The sequence below is a fragment of the Rhinolophus hipposideros genome, assembly GCF_964194185.1.
Source record: "Rhinolophus hipposideros genome assembly, chromosome: 3".
NCBI lineage: Eukaryota > Metazoa > Chordata > Mammalia > Chiroptera > Rhinolophidae > Rhinolophus > Rhinolophus hipposideros.
Genome location: NC_138049.1, coordinates 46,847,983 through 46,865,053, shown reverse-complemented (window position 1 = coordinate 46,865,053; position 17,071 = coordinate 46,847,983). Strand labels below are relative to the sequence as shown.

The 17,071-nt window shown below is 39.4% G+C and overlaps 2 protein-coding genes across 15 annotated transcripts in view; one reads left to right on the top strand and one right to left on the bottom strand.

The window, feature by feature from the left end:
• The window catches only part of SESN1 (sestrin 1), a 103,144-nt gene extending 92,119 nt beyond the window's left edge, over positions 1-11,025 (bottom strand). Inside the window, exon 1 of one of the 2 annotated variants that reach the window (XM_081044593.1) lies at positions 9,784-11,025. In XM_081044593.1, coding sequence (XP_080900719.1) covers positions 9,784-10,062 — 279 coding nt within the window. In that variant the 5' untranslated portion in view covers positions 10,063-11,025. The remainder of the gene's footprint in view (positions 1-9,783) is intronic. The other variant, XM_081044595.1, reaches the window with a different exon arrangement.
• The window catches only part of CEP57L1 (centrosomal protein 57 like 1), a 44,015-nt gene continuing 37,965 nt past the window's right edge, over positions 11,022-17,071 (top strand). For 3 of the 13 annotated variants that reach the window (XR_013993093.1, XM_081044606.1, XM_081044607.1), the window contains exon 1: positions 11,473-11,531. Coding sequence is in view for 1 of the 13 variants with exons in the window: in XM_081044600.1 (XP_080900726.1) it covers positions 11,412-11,531 (120 nt within the window). In the remaining 12 variants the exon portion in view is untranslated. Of the gene's footprint in view, positions 11,568-17,071 lie in introns of all 13 variants that reach the window. The other 10 variants (XM_081044603.1, XM_081044602.1, XR_013993094.1 and 7 more) reach the window with 8 other exon arrangements.

Genomic DNA, 17,071 nt, shown 5'->3' with positions numbered 1-17,071 from the left:
CAGATAACTTGATTCTAATGTCATGGCGGATTATAAGGGGGACAGCCATGGGAGTTCCAGAGGAGCCCCCCAAAAAACCTGCCACACACAATCAAGCAAATTCAACAAGTCAAATAGTACAAAATCTCTTCAAGCCCTGCTAACGCTCATGGGGTATCTTTTTGACAATGTAATCTTTGCTTAGTTACTTTGTTCTTAACATATCGGCTGTCTAGGCTGGGCCAGTTATCTCAGAAGAATGAAAGGACTGTTTGGGGGCTTTCTGCTGAACACATGAGGCTCCCATTGGCGGAAGCAGAGAAGGAACACGGATAGTAGAGCTCTAATCTCCTCAGAGACCTTAAGGCAAGCAGTCTCTGCTGCAGATAAATTGCCTGAAGTATCAGCCATGAATCCACCCAGCACAGAGTTCAGTTGCTTACTGACAAAACTGGCATCCAACCCATCATTTTCCTTCCTATATTATGTGTCCCTGAAGGCATATTTGAAAGTCAAATGTTCCTAAGTGGAATAACAGACTAACACATCAGGGGAGAAATCCAGTTCCCAGAGAGCTAAAATAATATTTATAAAATCCTTAATTTGGTTCCTAGAGGTGCTATTCCCTCAGGCTGTGGAATCTGGAAAGTAGGTGAAAAACTTCCCAATTGCTCAGAGGCTTGGGGTACCCTAAAGGACATATCATGCCAAAGGGCTCAACTTTCCATCTCCTCTCCCCCATTGCACTGTGTGGGCAGAACAGAATACTAATTGTTAACGTTCACTGAGTGTTTACTGGATTCCAGTAAGTATTGCACATGTTACCTCATTTAATCCTCGGAACTTCTGTGAGGGAACTGAGATTCAAGGAGGTTATGTAACGTGCCCAAGGTCAGAGCTGGGCAGAGAGGACTTACAGCCAGGTCTGACTGACCCCAAAGCCCATGGTCTTGAACATTATCCTCTAACACTGTCCAGATACCGAAGTCTAGGCTTTGGCCAGACCTCTCATCCGTGTGTACTTGACCACCTGGATGACACATGCAGCTGCCTGCTTACAACCCCTCCCTGCTGGTGCCATGCTGACATACTAGAATTGTGCTGGACTCCAAGGAGGGGATGGGTGCTACACATCTGCCACCACTCCTGGGGAAAAACCTCTGAGCAGGTCCAACACTTACCCTGGGGCAGTGGCTGGTTAGAAGAATCCTACGATAAAGTTGGACAGCTAATATATAAAAATCTAATCAGTTAATATATCAAAATTTAGTGTATAAATGGCAATTAGGGGTGTTAGTACATGGGGATACAAAGTGCAGGATATAGTCAAGTCAATTACATAAAAATCCTATACTCTAAACACAAAAATCCTAAATGATAGTTTGGAGTTTGACTCCTTAGCTAAACGACCTAGATCAAGTTCATCATCTTCATCATCATTGCCAGTATTTGTTGAGCACTTACTATGTACCAAGCCGACTTCTACACACTTTTCATGCTATTCTCAAAACTACCCTGTGAAGTTGGTATTATTATCCTCGCTTTATAGATAAGTTTCGGAGTTTATTCACAATTAAATTTGTACAGTACATTGAAGTTTATGAAATGCTTTACCAATATGATCTCCTTTAATTTTTATAATCACATCACAAGGTAGATAAAAAAACTGTGTCACTTCACAAATGAGGAAACTGAGACCAGAAGTTAATTTATTCATGAACATATGGTTGGTAAAAAATATCTAACAAGATCTTTAAATCATTCTGAAGTTCTATCTCTAGTCAATGTGAGACTGTATATTTAGAACAGATGGTTAGAAAATAAATCAAGAAAAATAAAATACAAACTTCTCTTGATTTTAAGTAGAATCATTATTAAACTTACAGCCTTTTCACATGTCAAAAGATAGATAAGCGTAGTGTTTGGCATACAGTAGGCACATAACAAATACCTAATGAATCAAATGAGAAGAAATAATTCTCTAGCTTCAATGGTAAAATCTATACTTTTTCAATAAAATTTCAATGATTTCTTATACTCAGAACCTCTGTCATCAACAAAACTGAATAAATTTAGGTTATATTTTATAATTTAAGTCTGCTAAGGTATACATTACTTGTTAGTTGAGAAAGTAGCCACACCTTAATTTAGTGAGGTGTAATCACTATCAATGACTTTGAAGACATTATTTTGTAAGGAAACCTGTCTCCCTGTCATTTAAATCACGTTTTACTTTAGAAAGGCTTCTCTTAAATGCGTCCTTCAGTAACACATCCCTCTACCACTATTTTGCAATGTTTGTCTTTATCACATGATCGGAAGAATTTCTTGCTGTGCTTAGGCTATGAATAGCATTTGAAAAATTACTCAGTTATAATTATAGACAGCTAGCACCTGCCAACTTGCTAGAAAATGAAATCATGTAAAATTTAAATATGAGTGCGCAATGCTTGTCAAACACTGAAGTATCAAAACAGTAAATGCTCACTTTTAGTGGTGTAAATAAACAAAGATTCTAATTAGACTTTACTGAAAATTACAAATAGAATTGACAAATTATCCTAGCTAATTTTTAAAAATACATATATATATATACATATATATATATGTATATATATATATATATATATATATATATTTAGTAGCTTGTCAAGGTAAAGAAAAGACTAAATGAATACTATTCACTTAATGAATATATATATATTAAAGTTGATTTGGGTAACATAACTCACCATAAATATAAAACACCATAACTTTTATTTCCCTTTAGTATGGTTTAAAAGCTTAGGAACTTGCCTTCAGGTAATTTTATAAGTAATAATTTATAAATCTATGAAGACCTTTCCCTTTTTAAATTAAAAATAGGGTAAGATTTAAATAAAATATTAAAATAAAAGTAACTCTTGTTTCTAAGGTAATTCCATATTTCATTGCAATCTCATCGAAGTTTTCTCTGTATAAAAGAGATGAGAGCATGAGAACACAGGTAATTCTTGTGTTGCCAAATTTCACGAGTTTTTTTCCTTATAAATTGAAACATATCACAAACTGTGACAGTCTACTAGTAACACAGAGACTTTTAACAAAAATGCCAACTGGGAAAATCCAATAAATGGTCCTAATTGTTATCCTACAAAAACTCCCTAAGTATTTCCAGTGAAAAAGCATCTTTTTAAACAGGCATCCTTAAAAGAGTTGTTTTCTACGTTATGGTAAATGTATCTTTATCGATACTAGTTTAACTTGATATAGTAACCAATAGGCAAAAAAAGCAAAGCATGAAATTCCCATAGTGGGATATCTAGCTGAGGTTTTCATCTTTAAATTTCCAGTCAGCCCAGTGCCCCAAGGAATACCATCATCAAATAGTCTGAAGAACACTCAGATGGCCCTGAGTCTACTCTGCCAGCATAATTAAAGTACTACGTAGGTAATTTCATCAAGGTCAACTAAGGTCTTTCTAACTTAATGTAATAAATGTGATCTAGAAAAGTTGGGTCAGAGTAAATCCTACTTTCTATCGACTTCCATTAAGAAAATAGATATTTTAGCACAGTGTGAAAAAAAGACTGATTTGAGAAATTGTGATACACAAGAAATTACAATTGGTGGCAAGGCTTGCTGGGTGCTAATGTACTTCCAGGAATACGTTCATCCTTCTATGCATTTTAAGCACGGTACCCCCTCCCCCAGCGTCTCTAGTCCTTCCACAAGATCTAAAAGTTTTCCCATGTCTATAGTTCCTCCAGCCCATGCTAATGTGCTACCACATACACATTGTCTGTTTTTAAATATGAAAATTCTTTATGAGTAAGACATAACACATATAGGGCCCTGTTGTATCAAAGTTTTAAGTGGTGAATAATCCTTTATTATACCCAAGATTCCACAGCTACTTTCTGTTAGGTCAAAGTTACAACAAATCCTTAAGTTGGCTGTTTGAGTTATTAATTACCTATTCAAATGGTTAAAAGATGTCCTGCAAATTTCTAATGGCTTACCCAAAGGAAAATATAACTATCAAACGAAAAGAACAGCATATTTACTTTAATTCTTTTATTTCATAAATGATCTGTATAACAGTTTAAGGCACGGAGTGTTAAAGATGAAAAAATTCTAATTAAACTGTCATTTAATAGTGGGTCCTCTGTGATATTGTGAACCCATGACCTTAAGTTGAAATCTAATAAGCAAGTGTTTAAAATCCCATTTTTCTACAAAACAGTACATCCCATTTATAAACCAAACAATAACTATGTTAGAAAAATATTTTTTAAATTAATCATTGTTTTTGTTTGGTTTTCATGATAGAGACCATTTGGGGGCACTCTAAAAGGAATAAAATATTTAAAATCTGAAAACTTTAAAAAAGTATCCTTGTTAGTTTCAATCTTGCTGAAAAGTCAGAACAAAGGAAGAGGACAGGATGTCTTTACATGGTGTAAAGAGGACACTGAGGGTAGATAGTGGAGATATGATTCATCCTGTAAGCCAGTGGGTAAAAAAAAAGATAGGCTCTTTACTTCAACTTCAAACCAGTTAGAAAAAATAAAGTGAAAGATTTGCCTTTAATTTTTTCACATCTTCCATTCAAACAAGTCAGATAACCTGAGGGTAAATAGTGTTCTCTGAGCTCAAAAGCAAGAAAAGGAAGTGGTCAAAGATAGGAATGAGAGGAAGCACTGAGTAGAGAAGTAAGCCAAGAGGCTTCCTGAGGGAAAGGGACTGAGTTCTCAGTGTGTCAGTAAACTATGAAAGGCCAGAAAAGAGTGGACATAGAAGACAGAAGCTTGTGTAAATACTGAAAGAGGACTCTCATATTTAAGATATAAATGTTTATGTGCTAAGAGTCAGCAGTGAATATTTGAGATGAAGTACCTAAAACTTTTGGCTTTGACTAGACATGGCAGTAGAAAAGAAATCAAAACAATTATTTAAAAAGGCCAAACCTGCTTCTAGAATGTCCCTAACCTGTTATGTTGTGTTTTACAGCATCATTATAAAAAATAATTGTTTCTAATGGAATAGAATCTAAATTATAAGTACAATATATTATCTAGTTAGATATAAGAGCAGTTTTAATGGCAGCCTCTGACTAAACCTGATTGCCTTCTGTCCTTCTCCTTCCTCACCAACTGAAATTCTTCGTTGAAGTGATGGGGCTCTCCTGGCATTTAGGGGCTAAATGTGGATTAGTCCAAAACAAAGGTGGAATGCCCAATTTCCTTGCCAATGACTGGCTTACAAAAGGGCATGTAACTCAGCCCTGCTCAGTAGAAACTAAGAGGAAATCTGCTGGAGGATTTCTGGGAAAAGCTTTTCTTCCTTGATAAACACATGGGAAGGAACTTTTCTTAGCTGCAGACAGATGGTCATGATTCTGTAGCTACTGTAGCAGCATTGCAACCATGAGTGGAGACAGTAGTTGCTACACTGAGGAAAGGAGAACAAAAAGATGGAAGGCAAAAAGGGAATGTAGTTTAGTTAATGAATCAATCAAGCTTGAAATTGCCCAACCTACAGACATATTATGCCAAATAATGAACCTCTTATTGTTAAACTTACAAACTGTTCCCCAATTGGAGACCAGCTGGATAATCCAACTGTAACTCTAACAACCGTAAATGTGCACCATTCCCAACAGCTAAAGTTTCATTCATTTCTCACTGAGGGGTAACAATCACGTCACTAAAGGAAAGCCTCCTCCACCCCTCAGAACCGAGATAAATACTTTGTTACTTGGTCTAAATTTTCTATCTTAAGCCAAATTACTATCAGACATTTGCAGATGAAAATGAAAATGATCAAATAACAATTCTTGGAAAAGTACTTGCTATTTTGGATACTCCTCAAAATCTTTTGATATAAATATATATATACATAAACATATTTGTGTGTGTGTGTGTGTGTATATATATATACACTCACATTTCCCCTCTTAATTACCATGCATCAAGACTATATAGTTCACCAGTGAACTATATTAGTATACTGGGCCAGTGTTATTACTTCTGTGCCTTTGTTTAGGGAATCAATCATATAAAAAAGGTATTACAGGATTAATTAAAAAAAAAAAACAACTGTAAATAAAACCTCCCATGAGAATAGAACTTCCTCAAAAGCAGGGAACAAATCTTACTGATCTTCCAGTCCCAAGTACAGTTCTGACATAGTTCTCAAAAATGTGTTGAACAGAATTACGTATGTTGACATGAAATCAATAAATTGAGAGCAGGAATACAAACATAATGCTATCTCCCAATGTGCTGATTTTTTACAGCTTTAGCCATTTTAAGTTGCATTCATCCGACCACTGTCCCACCATCTCTCCCTAACAGACTACAGTTCTCTGAGCTGACCTATGGAATTAAGGATCTTCAGAACAGTTGAAAGAATTGCAAATGCACTTCACTCAGCTTTTGCTGCTTTACTAATGAACAGCAAAAAGCATTATGGAGCGCTACAATCTGAATTATTTGGTTTCCCTTGTGAGTCTGATGCTAGAGTGAGAGCAGAGAGGATGGGAATGGTGGGCAGTGAGGATAGAGCAGTAGGTAGACACCAGATTGATGCTGGAATTCTTTAGATTCCACTCTGTTTTAAAGGATTTTGGGCAGATTTTGGCAGATTTTCACTGTAGATAAATGGCTCTGCAGTTACACGGAAGATGGATATAAATAAAGGTGGAGCATAGGTTAAGGCTGGAGGAAAGAGAACAATGGAGAACTAGAACAGTGGTAGTAGGGGCAGAAATCCCTCAGGAGCTATTTCTAATAGGAGGTAACATAGGCAACAGGAATCTCAACATGTCTTAAATAGAACTCATCATTCCCCCTAAACTGATCCTCTACCACTCTTCTGTTTCAGGAAATGCCTATAATTTTCTTCATCTCCTAGATCCAATTAAAGACTACATCCTATGGTTTCTAACTCCTAGCTCTCTCCCAAACCCATTCACTCTTTTCCACTATGTCCTACTCTGCCATCATTTTTGCTTTGGATAAGTGGACAACTGCCCAGCTGACGTTGCACATCCACTCTTGACCCCTGAAATCCATTCTCTTTGTTTCCAAAGGGAGCTTTCTGGTATACCATGGATGTGTCACCATCTTGCTCAAAACCCCTCACAGGCTTCCCATTGTTCCTAGGATAAAGTCCACAACTCTTAACATGGCTTACAAGATCCTCTGTTATGTGGCTGCCTAAAAACAGAATTCTAAACTGAGCGTTTCTTATGTGCTAGGGACTGTGTTATGTTTTGCAAGCATTGTTTCATTTTATTCTCATTGTGAGGCAGGAATTATTAGCATTATCCTCATTTTGCAGATGAGAAAACCGAGTCAAAGAGAGAGTATGTAATTTTTCTAAGGTTGTAGAGCTAATAAAGTGTTGGAGCCAGGTCTGACTCCAGAGCACATGCTTAAGCTTTCACACTCCCCTCATCTTGTATGCTCCAACCACACTGCATTACTTTTCAGTTCTGAGAACTCATCCACTCTTTTTGGCCAGGAGGCTTCCACACATGTTGTTCCCTATGCCTGGAATGTCTCCCTCAAAAATCTCATTTTTGCCAGGATAGTATTTATTCACTCATCAAATCTCTGCTTAAATGTCATCTCTTCAGAGAAGTCTTCCCTTACTATCTAAAATTACATTATTTGTTTACTTCTTTATGATATGTCTCCCTTCAGTAGAATGTCAAAATCGTTCGCCACTGGTTCCCAGTTCTTAGAATGGCATTCACCTGGGGATCCATAAACATTTGTTGAAGGCATGACTGAATGATGTGGGGACGGACACTCCCTAATTTAGTAACGTCAGCTATTCAGACTGATAAGAAACAAAAAGAAGCCAAATATAAATCTGTTCATCCACTTGATATTTATTTAGTAGCTCCCAAGTCCCAGCCAATACTTTTGAGAACTTACAGCCCTCCTGGGGGAAGAGACACATAGGCATGATTATAGCACAATATAAGTAAAGTGCCTGTTAAAATTGTGGCAGGAATAAAATGCAATAGATGCAGAAATGAAAAAAGGTATAAACCTATGGCAAACCTTTTCAGTAGAGGAGATTCTTGGATCGTTTTGCAGAATGAATGAGTCTTGAAATATATATCACATAGTCCACGTGTTTCACTTATGAAAGGGGAGAGAAGCATCCACTATATACTGGGGCACTTTATATCGCATTTAATTCTCACAACAGCTCTATTATTAATTCCCATTTTACAGATGTGGAAATCCAAACTAAAACAAGTCAAGGAACTTGTCCAAGGTTATGCAGTACATTAATAAAGGAGTATAGGTTGACCCAGTACCCATTTACTTACCATTGTATCACAGTCCTTTGACCCTGTACTCCCCAGAGCCTAATTACTTGTTCTCCTTATAACTCTTAACAATTGGTTATCTGGTTTCCTATTCTAACAGAAATAAGCAGCAAATGGAAAGGTCCAAAAAAAGACCAAAGTGAAATATACTAACAGAAAAGAAAGGAACAGGAAAACCATAAAAACTGAACACAAAATTCAAAAAACATGGATCATATAGTCTTCTACATTCCACCCTTAGCTATGCAACAGTACTTGATGTGCATAATGATGACCCCATTACAAAAAAAGGTAATTGTAGTCACTACAGTCTATATGATAAATAATGTTGATGCTTAAAAGGGTAAACTTAAGGTATCTAGAAAATTAATCCCTCTCTGGTAACCCTGGATAAATGAATTGTAATAATTATTTCCAAAGTGTCTGGAGGAAAAATGTCCCAAGATCTTAAAAAGTCCTCATTTTATGGACATGGTTATTTTTCTATTGCTTTAAACTAAACTCTAGCCAGAATAGAAAAACTATCCATCTTAACTTCCATATGTATACACAAGAAAATCATAAATTTAAAAAATGCAAACTATGACTTTGAATACATGTAGCTTGAGTAATTTAGACTGAGAAGCATAGTGTTACTGAGCATTATTAATATCTAAAAACAACCTCTTAAAAGAGAACCATTTTAATAAATCTAATAAAATGGGATAAATCATGTACAAAACAAGAGGAAAACTATAATGTTTAACCTGTTGCACTCACAATTTAAATAGGTATGTAGAGAAAAAAAATTAAGCAAACAGAGTAAGGTGGTTGAGTAATTTACCATAAAAGTGTTTCTATTATATACTCGGGTCCAACTTTTAAATCTGAAGATTTCAGCTCCTTTATAACATAAGCTTTTATTACTTTATGTAATTCTTCTTCCTTTTTTTTTTAAAAGAATGGTTGCATTTACACAACAGACCCTGGATTTTTTGTTTTGTTTTTAAGAACAAGGGAAAATTGTTTCACCAATTATCTTGAACAAGCTGACAAGGGAACACTTAATATCCTTTATCATTTTGGAGGCTTTTAAATGTGAAACTTTCCGCACAGAACACTGGTTGTAACAATGTAAAAAGCATACTGGCTACACTTCCCAACAACATGTAAAAATGAATATAAGGAAACGTCAGTCTTTACTTGCAACTAACTATAACTCACACATTTTTTTCCAGGAGCAATACAGTTTCTGCTACAACTTTCTAGAAAGACAATACTTGTTTACTTACATTTGAAAATTGCTTTTATTTTAGTTCATGTTGTAAGACTTCGGCCCCAAATTCAATGTTTTACAGAATACTCTAAATTTAAGATGTAGTGTGAACTCATATGAGTTCACGTAACAACCTATTAGAAATAAAGTGAATTTAAGTGCAAGTAAAATTTTACTGTATTAGACAGACAGTTGTAATTATAATGCTCTTCCTTACCTGGACGCTCTTCAAAATAAACTCACTTTTCTCTCTTACATCTTTAAAGGGACACCTCTTAGAAAGCATAAGCAGATGAGCAAGAAGCTTATTCAACCCATCCAAAGAAACAGCATTTGAAAGCCCGTCTGATGGACAATAAGGTGTCTCTTTCACCGAACGAAGATACTCAGTTTTTCTCAAAATGATTTGCCTAATGTTTTCCAGTGCTGTCTCTCTAGCAGTTGAATCTCTACTGCACAGTCCATCCCATCTCATTTCATTCTCTCCTTCAGCCATGACAAACGGAGATTTTTTTTTTCTTTGCAGTCTTCAGTTACCTTTCAGCATGTCCCCAAAGACATTTAAGGTGTTTTTACACAAGAAATGTAAGAATGAAATCAGGGACATCGAATCGTCATGAAAACACACGTCTGGGTGACATGTGGAACCAGAAGTGTCTTTTAATATTGATGGCTTTCAAACGATCTGCAAGACAGACCTCACCCTCTCCTACACGCAGGGACAGTCTTCTGGTCCGAGACTAAAAAAAAAAAAAAAGTTGGAAAGTTGAAACCTTACAGTGCTGGTTTGGCTGGACAGGGAAGTGTTCTCCGTCTCGCGGGGTCAGCGGATATCCTCACGTCGTGGAGCTGTCAAATCCGTGCGCTGCCCCAAAAGGCTGGTACCGTTGAACGCCCTCCAGCCATTCGGGTTTATTTGTCCGCGCAGCCACCGCCTTCTCCGGAGCGTCCCCACCCCGCCCCTCCCCGGCACCAGTCCCCGCCCTCCGCAGCGGCTCCCTGCGCCTCGGCGGCGGGCTGGACGCAGGCTGGGAGGGCTCGCGGAGCCGCGGCTCCCTGGCCGCCGCGGCCGGAGACCCAAGCGCGCCGGGGAGGCAGCGGCCTCCAGCAGCCGCTGTCTGGGCGCCGCAGTCAGAGGACGGTGCCGCCGTCTGGTTGGTTCCGGAGCCCCCGGCAGGCGCTGTTTCTCTCCCGATCGCTGCGTCCTCGCCCGCCGCCCACTGAACCAGACTGGCACCGGGCTGCCCCTCAATCCCCTAGCGCGGGTTGGGCCGCAGAGCTGGCGGAGCCGCAGGGCCCCCTGCGCAGAGCCCGCCTCTTCGCCCAGCCCCATCTGTGGGGCTCGGCCCAGAGGGCGGGAGCGGGGAGGGGAGATGGGGGGTCCTCACCCCCACAGCCCCTCCCCTTTCTCCGCCCGGCACTAACCGAGAGCCGCCCCTGCCCTAGCACCCTGTTCCCCGCCCAGGCCGACGCGACCCGCAGAGGCAAAGCCATTGGAAAAAGCTCCGCCCTCCACCAGCTACCGCCAGACCCCAAGTCCGTGCGCGGCCGCCGACGGCTGCCGGGTGCCACGCATGCGCGATGGCGAGCGAGGCGCATGCGCCTTAAGGGCGTTTTCCGTGCCTTGACTTTTGGATTCTCTGGACTGGCGAAGGGAAAGAAAAGTAAGGAGTTGAAGTACATTGAAACGTTCACAGACAAGGCAAGCACGGCATAGACGGACGCGCTCCTGGAAGAAACTGAATCTAATTTTAAGATAGGCCTAACATTAGTGACTATTACTCCAAATCCTTTATTCAAGGAGGTAGGGCATCCTCCTATTGACTGCTGGGAAATGTAGTTTTGATGCTGCCGGCGCGTTCTGTTTGCGATAGAAACTACAGCCCCCACAAACCACTGCGACGTTGCCTTTGGCGGCGGGCGAGTCGACCGTTAGTGCGCTGGGAGACTGAGAGCGTCAGCTTGGTGAGAACTGTAGGCTTGGAAGCCACTTTTCCCTTGGCAGGGTTTTTCCTTCCTACATTCCTCTGAGATTTTGGAGACAAAGCCGTCGAGGGTTGTCCTCCTTAGTCCAGGGACTTTTTCTAGTAATCTGTGTGAGAAGGACTAGTCCGGGTGCCCAAGCCCGAGGGGCGCGTGGAGGCGAGGAAGTGGGAAAGGTGGCGACCTAAGAGTCGGAGGGAGCCGCAGGAGGCCAGACGAAGAGGGATGCTGTAGGAAGGGGTGCTGTAGGAAGGGGTGCTCCGGGAAGGGGTGCTCCGCGCTGCTGCCTCTGCTTCCGCCCTTTCCAGTGGCCTCGTGCGCGATGGATGAATGAGTCCCTGTGCAATTGCACCTTCGTTTGCCGTTGCATAAGGGTTTTCTGGGCTTTATTTGCTCAGCCAACATGACATCCAAGCAGGGCTTTGCTTTGGAAGTGAGTTGTGAAATCCATTTTGTATGAGACTAAAGGGAAATGACTCTCCAGAATATCTGGGATTCCTTGGTATGAATTTTTGCAGGCTTTAAGGATACTGTATGAAAAAAGACCTATAAAAATATTTTAAAAATTCAACCATGTGTTTACACATTGCTGGTTTTTAAAAAATAGCATTCCTCTTCGGAAAAGTCGTGGTGAGCTGATAACCAAATTAAATTTTAATTGTTCACATTGCCGAATAAACGTGTTTCAAAATATTTAGCCTTGTTAGGTCCTGAGTATACAACAGTGAAAAAGATATGGCTCCTACCTATGAAGTTAGAGAAACGAATGGTTAGACACACGGTTACGGTACTGCATGATATCCTTGGAATGGCTAGAGAGAGGCTCACTTGGCCCAGCCTTGGAAAGTCATGAAAACCGTCCCAGTGAAAGAGAGGGCCAAAAGAACAGCACATGGTAAGGCCCAGAAGTGAGAGCGAGATGGGACATCCAGGAAACTACAATAAGCCAAATCATGTATTTTGAGGGGGATAACTTTTTTTGTATTGATGTACTTTGAAGCTGTAGAGACAGGTACTGTAGATTCCAGATACGCAGTTTCTGGAAGTGACCTATCCTTGAACAGATTTATGGTTTCAAAGAATTGGTCTCATTTGGAAAGCCTTGCTACATTCTGATGCTAAACTAGTTTAATTCAGAATTTTAAAAAATAAGAACTTCTTATGAGTATGATTTCACAAACCAAGCAAAAAAACTCATTCTTTTTTTGTGTCTTCTTTTTGGGCTCATCCTCCTTTGTCCAACCCCCAAAGGGTAGGGTTTCTTACGTCTAGGTCCCCTTTTTACTGCATAGTTAAAACTGTTCTCGTCCACACCCATGCTTTCACCACCACCTATGATTCTTAAATGTATAGCTCCATCCAGCTTCACTTTCAGCTTTCATCGATCCATCTGCGTGTAGCATTTTGACGGCTTGCGTTAATGCCTGAGAACAGTTGGTATCACAAAACAGGCACTCCACTGAGTTTGGGTTGATTTGGAGTTAAATACAAAGATGAATATACAGGAGTGGCCAGTGGATGGACAGGAAGACCCACTTGTCCTAAAGCCAAGTGAAAGTGATTAAGGAGAAAAGAGTGCTAAATTACGTTAAATGCTGCTCTAGGCCAAGTGAAAGGAGGATTGATAATTGACCACTACATTTAGCAATGTAGATGTCACTGAAGATCTTGAGCGCGGTTTTGGTGGAATAAAGGGTAAAAGCCAGATGGGCATTTTATTTAAAAGAGAAAAGTAGAACTGGAGAGAGTGTGGCTGCAGCCCCTCTGGTACTGTTCTCTTTGTTCAGACTTTTCTAGCCTGTCTTACTCCTCTTCCTGTAGATCTTAGCTCAAATATCACTTTCTCAAAGAAGTTTACCTGATCTGACTAAATGCCCCTATTATAAATTTACTATCATTATATCATATACCTTTACTTGCTAATAAGTTATAAATTTGTTTTTGCAATTGTCTGCGTAATAATTTGATTTAAGCGTGCCTGCTACTGAAGCATAAGTACACAAGAGCAGTGACTGCTGATTTTTGCTCTGGCTCATCATCATGTCCAGCTCTGAGTACAGTGGTTGGCATCAAGCATGAACTTAATAAATATTTGATGAACGAGTGGAAGAAAAATGTAATGACAGAATTTTCAAAGGTATTACGTATTTACCTATTGTTTACAAAACACAAGATAATGGATGGAAGAAGGTACTTTATCATGAAAACATTTTAGAAAATTAGTCTTAAAAGAGCAAACCTTTTAGTGCTAGTGAATTGTAGTGCTAATCTTCATGAAATAGGATTTGCTAATATTTTTACCATGTTCCTGTCACCTCATCCTGCTACAAGATAACAGAGTATGTAGCAATACTCAAAAAGAGTCTGAAGGCTTTGGCTGGAAATAAATGATAAAAATTTATTCAAGGGTCTTAGGTTTTGCAAGCAAGAAACATAACTAGGTAAAAACCCAGAAAGTGTTCCGGAGGAGAAGGTAAAATTAAGAGTTCTTATAGTACAAAGTGCATTCTTTACTCAGTCCTGCACTCGTAGCCCTAGGGTTGGTCCAGGATGGTTCTCGGCCTGGATGATGGATGCCAGGTGTTCTGGAGGACGGGTGCCAGGAGGTCTGGTCACATCTAGTGTTCTGGATAATGGATGTCAAGTGGTCTGGACACGTGAGTCCTCCATGGGGTGATCTGAATGTTATCTGGAGGTCTGATACATGTTCAGGCATTGTCGCAGGACTGGAAAGTTCAAAAGTTTAAGTTTCCAGGCTAGTTAAATCAAAATAGAATCATTTCTCATACCTCAGCCTACTTGATTTTAGTAATTTAGCAGCTTGACTATAGGGACTCCATTTTATTCACAGCTCATATATATACATATATATGTATATAGTAGAATACATGTAGAGAAGTAGAATATATGTAGAGGAGTTGCCTCTTTAAATGAATAGTGCTCTAGTCAAGAAAAAGGCTGACTGGTTGGTCTCCAAGAGGCCTTCATTATAAAATTTGTTAATGAATTTACTATGAAAAACAAAACAGGGCACCTGAGGTTTATGGGCTTAGAAACATAATCTTGCTAAGTGTACCAGAGTTTGTGAGACTTTGAGATACACATATAGATATCTCTATATCTATCTATCTATAGATAGATATTTGAGTGATACAGGCTACTGATGAATTTATCATGATGCCGATTTATTGATATACTTTGAGAGATTTGCCAAATAGATAGCATACTGATTCTCTGACCAAGGGGTTTTCTCTGTAGGAAAATTACATGAGAAATCAGCAGGTTGCTTAAGAGGTAGGATTCAGAACAAATGTGGTCAATAGCATTAAGCTATGAGAACCTCCACAGTAGAGCTTTACTTGCCTCCAATTGTTGTCTTCTCTGAATTGCTTTTTCTGTTTCCATTCCTGACAACCCTTCTTTTTGATAAAAATATTTTCTTTAAATATTCTTTCTTCCCTATGATTTCACTGATATGTGGGATATAAACCAAAAACAACAAAAGAACAAGACAAACAAATGAGAAACAAAAACTCATAGACACAGACAATAGTTTAGTGGTTACCAGAGGGTAAGGGGGGTGGGGGGTGGGAGATGAGGGTAAGGGGGATCAAATATATGGTGATGGAAGGAGAACTGACTCTGGGTGGTGAACACACAATGGGATTTATAGATGATGTAATACAGAATTGTACACCTGAAATTATGTAATTTCATTAACAATTGTCACCCCAATAAATTTAAAAAAAATAAATATTCTTTCTTTAAAGGCATATATACTGCAGCCTAGTCTGTGGCCTTAGTGCTGTTCTGTCTCTAGATGCTAATTTTACATGTATCTGCTCTAGTCCATTATATACTGATTTACAGTTTAGCTCTCAGAGGGTAATTTTATTTCCAAGTTTTCCTAGGCCCAACATATCATATGGGGTACATTGATCTTGAGCTCAGCAACAAGGTCTGAACTACAGGTATATATTTGGAAACTATCAGCCTATTGGAATATTTTGTTTTAGTTTACTTTTAAGCTACCATGTCTAAGTGCTTGCTTTGTTTCAGGCACTCTGTTAAATGCTTTGCGTATATATTCTTTTATCTTTACAGAGCTAAAAAAAAAAAAAACCCAAAGCTTACTCTTAACCCCTATTGGCTTGGAGACAGTGTAGAAAAAGGAAAGATCCAGGGTAGCCTGAAACTAATCAGAGAAGGAAGAGAATAACCAGTAGATGGTCAACCAAAAGGGATTCGAAAGTTTCAAAAAGGAATTGACTAGTCGATACACAGAGTGCTACTGCCAGCATGTCTAGAAAGCTAAAGTTTCTAGGTGGTTTGACACTTCCCGTAGTATCCCCGTTACAGTACAATATATGCATCTGGCATATATTCCATATAAACATTGAATTGCTATGCTGTATTGAGATAGAGATTGATTTGGGGTGGCCTGTCGGGTAAAACCGTGCTGCTCCCTGAGGATAGGAGCGTCTCTCCCAAAGGGCTGCATTTCTCTTGTTCAGCCTCTACCAAGAAGACGTAGATTCCAGGTCAGGAAACTGTCACTTGGATAAAGGGCTCTAAGTGGGAAAGGGTGACTCAGGATCTCTCCAAGCTGCTCTTTCCTTGGGTGCTGAGTGCGAAAATAGTGCTCTTCGGTTGAAGGTAGATCAGGAACTAGGATAGAACGGGGCCTAAAAGCCTCCGTGAGAAAATCCTAATTTCAGATTCACTACCTGGTTTCCTTTTGGTGTCTGCTTTTTTCTCTTTTATTACCCTCTAGGCTTGGTAACGTCTTATATAAATACTATAACTTTGCTGTATCAAGACATGTAAGGGAAAGAGTCATACAGTCATAAACTAGGAAAGATCTAACTAGGCAAGAGCATTATCCAGGGAGCGGCACCCTTCTCCCAGTGAGGCCAGCGAGGAGGGCAGTGATAATGAGATCTTCAGGGGAAAGTGAATTTTGAGGACGAAAATTGGAACTCAGGGATTGAACTCATAAGTTCCTCATGTGGAGATTCTTCTTCCACTGTCAACTTCAGAGCGTCTGGGTTTTAATAAAGAAAGCAATGCAGTTTTTCTATCAGAAATTCAACAGTGACCTTTTTCATTGCACTTGCAGGGGAATGGAGGGATGGAAGCCAAGATATTTGCATTCATTTGTTCAGTATTTATTGAAAACTTGTGATGGACAAGTTCTGTGATTGGCACTAAGTATACAGTAGCTTACATAAGAAGCTGACCTTACGAACTGCTCTTTAGAAGCATACATCTTCGTGGATAATAGACCATTCTTTGAAGAAGCTTGGCTAAACGCCGAGGAGTAGAAGTAGGATAGTAGATGAAGGTCTGTGTGAGAGAATGGGGGAAGGAGGCAGAATCAGCAGGATTTAGTGGCATTTGGATATGGGAGATGAAAAAAGAAAATGCCTGGGGTGACTACTATCCAGATGGCGAAGAGTAACATCTTCCATTAATCAGAGTAGGGAATATACTAGGAAGACCAGTCTTGGAATGGAAAGATA